At 33.7% G+C, this 12,664-nt stretch overlaps 1 protein-coding gene across 1 annotated transcript; it reads right to left on the minus strand.

Annotated features, from left to right (window-relative positions):
- Window positions 1-2,663: 2,663 nt before the first annotated feature.
- Window positions 2,664-5,168, minus strand: LOC114712872 (zinc finger BED domain-containing protein RICESLEEPER 1-like). Its single transcript, XM_028897435.1, has 3 exons — window positions 4,060-5,168; window positions 2,848-3,965; window positions 2,664-2,755 (listed from the first exon to the last, which is right to left on the minus strand). Exons 1-3 carry the CDS (start codon window positions 5,166-5,168, stop codon window positions 2,664-2,666), a joined length of 2,319 nt encoding a protein of 772 aa, XP_028753268.1.
- Window positions 5,169-12,664: the final 7,496 nt, after the last annotated feature.

A 12,664-nucleotide genomic window follows, 5' to 3' on the forward strand; every position in this document is an offset into this window, starting at 1 on the left:
TTAGAAGGTGATCACATTATACATATATATATATTTAACATCTTGGCTTGATCATTTGAGAACTTGAAATTAAACCAACTTAAGCGCGTGCGTGATAATTACTTTCACACCTTCAATTCTGTTGTGTTCAGCGTTTTAATGTGAAACTAAACACCCTCTTACATCGTAAAATGCATATATATGATATTTGAATTCTGTACACGAGAAGTTTGTATGCTTTTGAACTGTAAGATCTGGAAATTTGTACAGACAAGGGGGGTTGGTTTGGCAAGATATTGTCCCATAATTCGAAACTTAACGGAGCTTTTGGTTTTCATTAATGGTGAAGAAGTTTTTGCTTGTTGAAGGAGGAAAAACTAATTAACGCATGAGTCAGACCCGAATCAAATTAAGAGTAAGAAATCCGTATAATGGCACAATGCCATTGATAGAACAAATATCTTTTAATTAACAATCTACTTAAAGATCTGGTCATTTGGTTGAGCACAATGAGATTATAGGATTCGTACAACCAACCTAATACGATGGAATAAAGTTTTGTTGTTGTTGTAGTCGTAATCCAAGTGTATATAATCCACTACTACTCTTGTTGATTAAGCTAGCTGACATTCTGAAAATCTAACTTCAAGAAGTTTGCATAAGTGCCACTAAATACAGTCATATTTTTGTTATACGACGTCTTATGACTTTTTCCACTTTATTACCAAACTCAATGTACAGTAAACCAAATAATCCAGTTACTTAATCGTTTGCAGGTATTTTGTCCTTTCTTTTTTCTTCATTTTTAAAGGATTGTTAGCACATAATGTTCAAATATATATTTTAATGTAAGATGAAGTGATAATAAAATAAAATGATGATATGAAAAATTAAAAAATAATTTTGAGTATAAAATAAAAATAAATTTCCTTGCCTCTTTGCGACTTCTTTATATCCAGAATAGAAAAGATGCATGCATACATTGTCAGATTATTTAACGATCTGAGAGATTACAACAAAAAGTATGACTCTAGATATAATGATGAGTTGTGTGAATTCAAAACCGATGTGCGGAAAGCATAGTTAATTAGAGTCAATGTAACACACTACCTCACAGTGCGAACTCAATTCTCAGGCTCAACAATACATCGTCTTTTCAGAGAGAGAATGAACGTGGAAGAGAGAACAAAACGAGGGAGAGAAAAAATTATGATACTCTTCCGATCCTTAATATAAGACCCATTTAACTAATTTGATTAAATTAAGGAAGTTAGGTAAATTAGTTAATTATAAGAAAAGTAACACATTTTTCTTAAAACACCATAATCATCTTTCTTAATACCCCATCTCCCTCTTCTATTTGATTATGGTTGAGGGAGTATCCATAGAAATAATTTAGAGAAAATTAAAAAATATGAGAAATGGGTCTTATATTTAGGACCAAAACCAACTCAAGAATTAGGTCCTATATTAAGGATCGGAGGAGTATTTATTATCATATTTTATGTATTATGTATATACTTTTCTGGTTCTTAATATAAGACTTATTTAACTAATTTGATTAGATTAAAAAAAATTAGATAAATTAGTTAATTATAAGAAAAATAACGTTTTTTCTAAAATAATATAAAATATTCTTTCTCCCTCACTTACTTAATTATGGTTGAAAGAGTATCCATAGAAGTAATTTAGAAAAAATTGATAAATATAAAAAATAGATCTTATATTTAGAATCAAAATTAACTTATCAATTAGGTCTGCCATTAAGGACCAGAGGAGTATATTTATATTAAACATCAGTAGTAAAGTTTATTAAAAAAAATTGCATCTCTTCATTTTAAAAATATTCTAATAGTTAGTATTAATGAGATAATTTCAATGTACATGACTAAAGGGTTACTGTAGAAAAAACTGACGTACATTTTTTTACATATAACTAACTCAATTAATTTTGTAAATTTTTACGAATTAGTTATACAATTCTTACATCTATAAAAAATAATTCTATAAAAAATATTTACATCAAGTTTTTTATGTCTATTATGTCGGGTTCTTCAATCATTGATGATCATGTGTATGTTATATTTTTTTTCCATATAAATTTATAGTTTAGTGGTAATATTTTAAGAAGAAGACATATGATCAAACGCAAGAACTTGATATAATAAATATAAACAACTTAATCTACGTCTTGTTAATTATGAAAATGTAACTAAATAGTTAACTTATTTTAAGTTTTGCGGAACATTATTGAAAAAACACGTGTAGTGAGAAATAAGACGCATGCATTTGTGTTCCTTCTAAAGGTGAAGGCCAGAGCAACGGGCGGGTTGGGCAGCCCGGCCCCAAACCCGCAGCCCGCCCGTTTATGCATTAACGGGTACGGGGTGGCCCGTACCCGTACATAACCCGTTTAAGCCCGTTCCTAAACGGGTCGGGTTAAGTGGGCGGGTTTAAACGGGTTATGGGGAACCCGTTTAACAATCAGGTGCTGTCCAGGGGCTGTTCGCATTCAAAAATCAAAATAGATGAAAATTATAATACCATTAATCAAAATCTAAACTCCATAGTCCATACAATCAGAAACCATCACAAATTTCTAATGTTCAAGGGTTCAAGCTTCAAAAGAGGACAACCACAAATATAAAATTGTAAAGGATTAATCATCATCAAATCATCATCAATCACTCATCATCATCACCACCACCATAATCATGAGCTTCTCCTTCAGAGTTACTTGAGGAAGTGGCTGTACTTGGAACCAATGACTCTTGCTCTACAAAACAAATTAAAAAAAAATCAATTCATTAATATTTAATAACAAGATAAAACAATATAAATTGAAAATATTGTTGAAGGTTAAAATACCAGTAACGACATTTGCACTCTCAATAAAATTATCTAGTTCAAGGTCATTGAGTCTTGGAGTACTACTGCATAGCCAATTTTGAGCACATATGAGTGCCTCAACCATCTTTGCAGATAAAGAGCTCCTGAAATTATCCAGTATTCGACCCCCAGTACTGAAAACTGATTCAGAAGATACTGTAGAGACTGGTGCAGCCAACAAGTCACGTGCCATTACACTCAAAACTCTATACTTGGGAGCATTCACTTTCCACCATGCCAAGACATCAAATTTTGGATCACGAAAACCACCTAAATCTGCTTGAAGGTATTCATCTACTTCAGAAATTTTCTCTGCATTAACAACGGTGTCTGCAGTGGCCAGGAACTTTTGAAATGTAGAATCAGTATCATCATGAAATAACATGTCAATGTCATCATCCCCAGTTCCAACACTATCATGGACTTGCTGTTGATCCGCTGTTGATTGAGATTTAGATGCTTCACCATGATCAAGCTCAACAACACTAGCAAAATAGTGATCATACAATCGATACAAGACATCCATAGTCTTTTTCAACATGGCTTCTCGCTTTGTAGGTTCAGGAAAAAGGTCTTCAAAAGCAATTTTGATATATGTCATCTTGAATCTAGGATCAAGGATCACTGCTATGATCAACAACGGATTCATTTTTTCTGCTTTTTCCCAGTACTTATCATACTTTGTCTGCATTCTCCTTGCCATGTCACTCAAGAGAGAGTACTCACTAGCTGCACTTCGATGAAGGTGAGTCTGAATTGCAACTATATGCTGAAAGCATGTGCTTGTTGTTACAAAATTTGATCCAGAAAATTTGAGGGTCTTAGTGTAGAACAACCTCAAAAACACAAGAAACTCTTTAGCCACACTCCAATCATATGCAGTAGGTGGTTCAGCTGTGGCCCTTCCTAATGTTGTGTCAATGACATCAGCATCATCATCTTCATCATCATAACTTAAGACAACACCCTGTTGGTTTGAAAACAGTTTAACCTTTTTCCTAAAGTAATCCTTGTAATCTTGATCTTCTTCTTCCATCCTATCAAAGACTTTGATGAACTTGACAGCATTTTCCAACATCAGATAAGTTGAATTCCACCTAATCACATGACAAATAAGAAATAAACAATTAAGAATTATCAAGTGAAACTTGACATAATATGAAAATAATACAATTATAGTGCAAATAATACCTCGTGGGGCAATCCAAAGTCAGCAAACTCTTTGAATCAATTTTTTCCTTTTCAACAAGATCCTTGAACCTCTGTAGCCTAGCTGGAGAAGATCTAACAAATTTAATTGCATGCCGAATAAGTTCAATAGACTTATTCATTTCCTTTAGACCTTCACCAACAATCAGATTCAAAATATGAGCTGCACACCGCATTTGTAAAAACTCTCCATCACATATTAGACCATTCCAACTCTTCAATCGTTTCTTCAAATAGGCAATTGCAGTGTCATTAGAAGAAGCATTGTCAACTGTAATTGTGAAGACTTTTTCAATGCCCCAGTTGAATAAACAATCCTCAATTTGCTTGCCAATTGTATCCCCTTTGTGATTTTCAATGACACAGAAATTTAAAATCCTTTTTTGTAAAGTCCAATTCTCATCAATCCAATGTGCAGTCAAACACATATAGTTGGAGTTTTGTATTGAAGTCCAACAATCAGTGGTAAGGGACACACGGCATTTAGATCGCTTGAAATATCTTTTCAAACGTTTTGCTTCCTCCAAATACAATTGGTAGCAATCCTTGGCAATTGTCCATCGTGAAGGTATCTGAAACCTAGGTTCAAACTCTTGCAAAAGTTCTTTTAGACCCTCCCCTTCCAAAACTCGAAAAGGCAATTCATCCTTTATGATGAACCTTGCAAGAGCCTTTCTACATCTTTCTTGGTTGAACAAGCGATACGATTGAGATGATTGAGAAGACATAGCAGTCAACATGGTTTGTGACTTGCTTGCTTTGTTTGGGTTCTTGGGACACTTTTCAAAATGCCGCCACAACTGTTTTGTCCCAGTTTTAGTTGGATGACTTGCATAATCTATGCCACAATAATTACACTTCGCCCTATGTTTCCCTTTAGTTTGGGTTAATGGCAATCTTGTAAAATGATTCCAAATATCAGATGTTAGCCGCCTTTTCCTCTTCGTTGGTGGTGCTACTTCTTCAGCATCTTGTCTCTCATTATTATTTTTAGCATGTTGAACAACAGTACTTGGGTTTTCAGTTGGACCTTCCACACTTTCCTCTACAATAGTCTTAGCTTTGATATTGTCTTGTTGACTTTGTGCCATTCTTCAATTTCCTTCTCAATCCAAATCAAATTTAACAACAATAATAATAGGAGAAATAAAAATAATAACAGACTAACAGTGTGCACATGCATGTCAGTCTTATATATTGCAAATGCGGTGTGCACACAAATTGTTTCAATAACAGACTAACAGTTATATATAACATTAGGATTATGCTTTATCTTGTTAATAACATCTAAAAGCTGATCAAATCCTTTGCCAGAGTAGTCCGCATACATATCAGTATACCTATAGAATGATACGTGTATAAACTGAGCTAAAAGACCCCAAATGAAACAATATCTTTACTGAGAACAAAATATGATCCACCTACTTGGCACCAAAGTGCCTCCACGGCTCCACCGATAGAAATTGCAACTTAGCATGACAAGATTATTAGCTAATCATTGCAGTTAAATACTTAAATCTATTGGCAACAAATGCACTCATACATATAGCATATAATAACAGCAGACAGCCAAAAAATCCACTAGCCTAAGCCTAGTCGAGTTGGGAGGCAGAGACAACAAATCTAACTAGTAACTACTAAGTATTATTTCTTCAATTACCGAGTGAGAGGCTGTGTGACTGCGATCGAGTTGGGACTTGGGAGGCAGGGACCGGTGCGGTGACGGTGATCCTTTGTGAGAGATCGAGCTGCCGAGCTGGCCAGCTGGGAGCCTAGAATCGGCGAGAGAGACTGAAAGATCAGCAGCAGAGCAAGTGGGTGTGGGGAGAGCCGGAGAGGTGAGGCTGTGCAGTGGAGAATGGAGACCGAGTAGATTCAGTTGGGACTTGGGAGTTCTGTCTGTGACTTCAGGACATGGAATTGGAGACAGAGACACCGAGTGAGTCACCAAGGAGCCGAGGACTCGAGGTCGACTGGAGTCTGGAGTTGGAGACAGACACCGAGCGGCGAGCGAGTGAGTGACCGTCTAACCGAGGCGAGGAGGAGGCGACTGGTGAGGACTCGAGGGGATCACTGGATCAGGGGAGACAGAGACCGAGTGACGGTGAGTGGTGATCGACTCGAGGAGAGACGAGATTTATATCAGAGATCAGATTCAGGGCGAGGATTCGAGGTCGACTCGAGGGGATCAGCCGATTTAGTGATTCACTCAGGCTCAGCTCAGCGGGAGTCCGGGAGGCGGGAGTGCGGTAGGCCGGGAGCCGGGAGAGTCGGGAGACCGACGAAGACGAGATTAGAGAGGAGAGAGTGAAGGCATGAAGCGGTTCAGAGTTCAGACCAGTAGACCACAGACATTCAGATTGAGATTTCAGAGTTTCAGACTCAGTCTTTCTTTCACACCAGAGGCGGAGTGGAGTCGCGGAGAGAGACGGACACGGTACACGCCTACACGGACACTCATATTCGGACTGGGCTTTCAATTATTGGACTGCAGGACTGGGCTTGGGTTATCAATGTGTCATTTTCTTCAATTTAAAAAAAAATAAAAATAAATGGGCGGGTACAGGCAGCCCGTGCCTGTGCCCGTAGCTCGCCCATTTAATTTGTAAGCCCGCCCGTTTATTTTCTTTTTTGGGCGGGCCCAAACGGGCCCAATTTCGCCGGGTTGCGGGCGGGTGGCCGGGTTTCGGGTTACATGCTCAGCCCTGAAAATGACGCTTTTTAAAATCTCATAATATAAATGTTACTCTCTTAATGTCTTCCTATTGCGTTAAGTCCATTAGTGTAACTAATAAAAGGCAAAACCAATATCGAAATCCTTTTGCCTAACTCTTTGCTTTTATATGGATTTATTGTCATCGTTGTTTTTGGGTGTATTGTGAGAAATAGACTATTCACTTAATATATATCATATATTTAACTAATATATTTTCAAAAACTAATAGTTCACAATTTTGCGTCTGGAAAAAAAATAATTTAGAGTTAGATTTTTTTTCATATAAGTATTTGATATCTGATGCTATTAATTCATATTCAAATATAGTGAAAACGTGACTTGGTTCAAACTATAATCAAATAGGTGTTTTATATGGAATTTTAATTATTATGATTATTCAAATAACCAACGGAAACATGCAATATTTTCAATAACATATTTAATTGGAAAATAATCAATAACGCGTGCAGCCATAACACTGTCAAAACCATCAAGTCCATAACAACAATTTATGAACATAATACAAATTGGGATTAATATCTTTTAATTTCTTGAAATTTAATATTGTTTTGATTTTGACCCTAAAATTTGAAACTAATACTCCTGAAATTTAATCCGTCTAAAAATTTTTGTTTCATAAATAGAAAAATAGTTTGGTTTTTGGACTAAAATCAAAATCGAAATGAGTTCGAACCATAGAGACGGAAAGCGGCACCTACAAATTATACTACCTCCGGTCCTTAATATAAGACCTTATTTGACTTTTATTTTAGTTCTAAATATAATATCCCAATCCACTTTGTCTCTCATATTTATGCATTTTTTTTCCAAAGTAACTATTCTAACAATGATAGTTCAACTCAATACACTTGATTAACAAGGGTATTTTAGGAAAGACAACACCTATTTAGGACAAATAACTAACTCAACTTACTTTTTTAATCTCCTCAAATTAGTCAACTGGCTCTTATAATTAGGATCGGAGGTAGTATATTGCTAATAAAATATAATTAATCAGCTAAACACAAATAAATTAAGATCTATGGACACGCGCCAGTGCCGACCCTCATTCTCAGTTACGGCGTGTTTTACACACACACACACACACACGGAGAGAGAGAGAGAGAGGGGGGACGCGTCTAGGCATTTGAAATCTTTATTCACAATCATCATCGTCTCTCCTTAGAAGCAACACCAATGAAGAAGAATTCAACAATGGCGAAAATCACACCTCCAGCTGCATGCGAAAGTCACAACGACAGCGGGAAACAGCCGTTTACGGAAGTGGAGCTCTCAGAATCGGAGGTAAACGCCGTTATGCAACTCATTCAACTCAGCAGCGCCGATTCTTATTCGGACCATACAGATCACCAGGAAGACGATAATAGCAGTAACAACATCAGCTTCTCCTTCTCCAGCTTCAGCAAAGATGAAAGCTGCAAATCAGTCGATGCAGCATCTTCCTCCTACTCCTCGACCTCCTCCCCCGCCTCCTCGTCGCCGGTCGCTGCAGTGTTGTTAATGGAAACAGAAAAAGGAGAATTATTAGCAGAACAGGATCCTGATAGTGATGATGATAATGATCGGAGCAATTTCGGAGAGAGAAGGAACAAGAGGCACCGATCTATTGCAGAGTTATATAGGGTTACGGACGAGACTGTGTTGATGTCCGTTGTTGGGAGGAGGAAGAAGAAGGAGAAGGAGATGCAGCCGCACGCGTACTGATCACAAACGAAGACGCTTCAAATTTCTGGAAGAGACTGATTCATGGTGGATTCCGATCAGCACAGATATGTGGATATTAGATGTGAGTTTTGTGAAGATCGCGTGCTTTATTATTGTCTCTTCGAAATTTAACTGACATTTCTTTGTAAGTCCTTAATATTAGATCTAATCTGAGCAGCTTGTATTCAAAATTGCTTGGTAATTTGAATTAGAAGGTGATCACATTATATATTTAACACCTAGGCTTGATCAGTTGAGAACTTGAAATTAAACCAACGTAAGCGCGTGCTTGATGATTAGTTTCACACCTTCAAAACTGTTGTGTTCAGTGTTTCAATGTGAAACTAAACACTTCCTTACATCGTAAAATGCATATATATGATATTGGAATTCTGTACACGAGAAATTGGTATACTTTTAAACTTAAGGATCTGGAAATTTTTATAGAGAATGGGGGGTTGGTTTGGCAAGATATTGTCCCATCAATTCGAAACTTAGAGGAGCTTTTGGTTTTCATTAATGGTGAAGAAGTTTTTGCTTGTTAAAGGAGGAAAAACTAATTAAGGCATGAGTTAGACCACAATCAAATTAAGGGTAATAAATCTGTATAATGACCCAATGACGTATACAAAACAAGTACTACCTCCGCTCCTTAATATAAGACCCTGTTTGACTTTTATTTTGGTCCTAAATATAAGATCCCAGTCCACTTTGTCTCTTATATTTACTCAATTTTTTTCCAAAATAGTCCTCCTAATAATTATAGTTCTAGTTAATATACTTGATTAGCAAGGATATTTTAGAAAAACAACATCTACTTAAGGCAAATAACTATATCAAATTACTTTCTTAATCTTCTCAAATTAGTCAACTGGTTTTTATAATTAGGACCGGAGGTAGTATCTTCTAGTTAACAATTTATTTAAAGATCTAGTTATTGATTGAGCACAATGTCGTCACACAATTATCTGATAGAATAAAGTTTTGTTATTATTGTTATAGTCGTAATCCAGATATATATAATCCATTACTACTCTTGTTGATTAAGCTAGCTGATGTTCTGAAAATCTAACTTCAAGAAGTTCGCATTACTGCCTCTAAATACAGTCGTTTGCAGGTACCCTTTGTCTTTTCTTTTTTCTTCAATTTTAAAGCATTGTTAGCGCATAAAGTTCAAATATACTTTTTAATGGAAGATGAAGTGATAATAAAATAAAACGATGATATTAAAAATTTTAAAAAAAATTTGAGTATAGAAAAAATAAATTCCCTACTGTAGTCTTTGCGACTTCTTTATATCCAGAACAGAAAACATGCATGCATATCATTGTCAGATTATTTAACGATCTGAGAGATTACAACAAAAAGTATGACTTTAGATATAATGAGTTGTGTGAATTCAAGAGCGATGTGTGGAAAGCATAGTTAATTAGAGTCAATGTACATGCATTTAGCAGACAGCCTCACAGTACGAACTCAATTCTCAGGCTCAACAATATACATCGTCTCTTCAGAGAGAGAATGAAAGTGGAAGAGGAACAAAACGAGAGAAAAAATTATGATATTTATTATGATATTTTATGTATTGTGTATACATATATTTATATTAAACATCACTAGTAAAGTTCATTAAAAAAATTGAAATGTTAAATTTCATATTTTGTACTGCATTGTAATAACACCAAAGTTGTTTGGCAATTGGTGTTAAGATGACAGCAGATTTTTCTACCTTAAAAAAAAAAAAGATGATAGCAGATTTCAGAATATTGCGATGGCGTGAAAGACGGTGAAGAGCTTGAAATCATAGTATCTCATAATCTTCTTTACCATAAGCATCAATTCTTGTTTTTTTTTTTTTTTAAATAGAAAGTCTAATGTATAGAAAATATTAAAATTAAAAATTAAGAAAATTTTTTAAATTCTAAAATAATTTTTCCACCTTTAAGATAATTTATATTAATCTCAATTTACACTATGAAATATTTTTTTGACCAAAAACAATATGGAATATCGATTCAACTGAACAAAAATTGATTATTGGAGTTTCTTTGAACGAAGATTCCGGATTTGTTGGGCTTAAAGATGTGGGCCCAAATACCCATAGGCCTTCAAACCCATTCGTAGCTACTTGAATAAAGGTTCATTAGCCCTCTCGCCAAAAAAAAAAAAAACATCACCCCAAAGTCTCATATAAATTTATTAATTTAATAAATTTATGCATGGATCTGACTTTTCAAAAACACATCTCTTCATTTTAAAAATATTCCAACAGTTAGTATTAACGAGGTGGTTTCAATGCAAATGACTAAAAGGTTACTTTAGAAAAAACCAACACACATTTTCTTACATATAACTAACTCAATTTTTAAAATTTTTACAAATTAGTTATATAATTCTTACATTTAAAACTAAAGTTATTATATAAAAAAAAATACTTACATCAAGTTTCTTATGTTTAATGTTAGGTTCTCCATTCATTTATGATCATGTGTATGTTTTATTTTTTTCCATATGAATCTATAGCTTAGTGGTAATATTTTAAGAAGAAGGCATATGATCAAATGGGAGAAGTTGACGTACTAAATATAAACAACTTAGTTTATGTCGTGTTGATTATAAAAATATAACTACATAATTAACTTATTTCAAGTTTTGCAGAAAATTATTGAAAAGACATGTGTAGTGAGAAATAATACTCATGTTGTAACATCTCAATTTTTATTCTAAGGATTTAAATATTTGAAAATTGATATATGGTTTAAAACTGTTATTTTCTCTGTTTTAATTGGGGTCTTTAACTTTAATTTACCCCAAATATTTCCTTTTTAGCCGCTGTCCCCTGCCATTTCCTTTCCTCCTTCTTCTCTCTTCGAGCCTGTTGCACGGTCGCTTTCTCTCCTATTTCTTTTTCTATTGTTTAAAATAATTTTAATAAGTAAAACTATTTCTGATTATAAAATTTTTTTTATAAAAATTATTCTACTCAGTTAGATCTATCTAATAATAATTATTTTGTGTTAGTTAGAGAAAATTTTTGGTATAAAGTTTGGAGCAAGTATTTAGTTTTGACGAGTGTTAATCATAACATTATACATATGTTATAGTAAATCTCTTTTATCAGTTTAAATTTGTTCATTTGTTGGTTTTGGTACTTAAAAAATAATTTTTTAGTTTAAAAAATCTGTTATTTATGATTAAATTTAAGTTCAATAATTTATTTGAATTGTTTGACATATTATTGAGATTTTAATCCATTTAGTTTTATTTATTGGGAGACTAAAAGTTTTAAAATAATTATTTTGTCTAAAAATTTATTATTTATGGAAATATATGTGATAGTTATACCATTAAAATTTTGATTAGACTATTTATATATAAATATTTGAGGTACTATTGAATTTTTTTATGGTTTAGTTTTGAGGTTTAAACTTCAAATGGGATTTTTAGAATTTAAAATATAATAATTTTATATTTAAAAATTTTGAAAAATTCTTTTATTAAAGTAAATAATCCGGAGGATGTAAATGAATAATTTGGCTTGTTATAAAATTATAAGTTAGTTCTAAAATATTTAGTTTTGGGTTATGAGAGTCATGGGAATTTAGAATGAAAATTGATTAAATTAAATCAGATTAGGAATTTAACTAATATATAAGCTTAATTAATTAATTAATTACCTTATATTAATATGTGGTTATATTAATTATGTAGATTAATTACTAGTTGAGCAAAGGATTGACCTCATGATAATCCTTACTATTACTTTAACGAGAGCTAACCACTTTCCACTTATTATATGTGCTAATATGTTGCTTCTGAGTTTTTTGCTATTTTAGAATAATGGTTTGGTATTTAAAACTCGAGTAGATATGTTATACCTTTTGAGTTATGAAAATTGTCTTGTGAAATTTTTAGAATTGTGATTGAGAAGTTTAGAAAAATATATGATTTATATCTTATAAATTATACTGAGAAAAGATTGAGACATTTTTCCTTATATTGTGAATGATTAGTTGTTATTTGGGTTTGTACTATCCTACCATGTGGTAAGGCTGCCATCAGTGCACATTGGTTGGCTTCCTTCGTCTCCAGAGTAAGAGATAGACCTTTGTGGCTTCTTATCCGTCCCCCAAAGTGTGGGATATT

The sequence above is a fragment of the Neltuma alba genome, unplaced genomic scaffold, assembly GCF_004799145.2.
Source record: "Neltuma alba isolate B1F8T4 unplaced genomic scaffold, ASM479914v2 tig00011398_pilon, whole genome shotgun sequence".
NCBI lineage: Eukaryota > Viridiplantae > Streptophyta > Magnoliopsida > Fabales > Fabaceae > Neltuma > Neltuma alba.

Excerpts from the sequence above, each read along its gene's own strand:
- LOC114712872 (XM_028897435.1), bottom strand. The coding sequence starts at position 5,168 with ATGGCACAAAGTCAACAAGACAATATCAAAGCTAAGACTATTGTAGAG. Across the intron at positions 3,966-4,059 it reads ACTTTGGATTGCCCCACGAG|GTGGAATTCAACTTATCTGA; the intron begins GTATTATTTGCA and ends TCATGTGATTAG. Across the intron at positions 2,756-2,847 it reads GAGTGCAAATGTCGTTACTG|AGCAAGAGTCATTGGTTCCA; the intron begins GTATTTTAACCT and ends TTTGTTTTGTAG.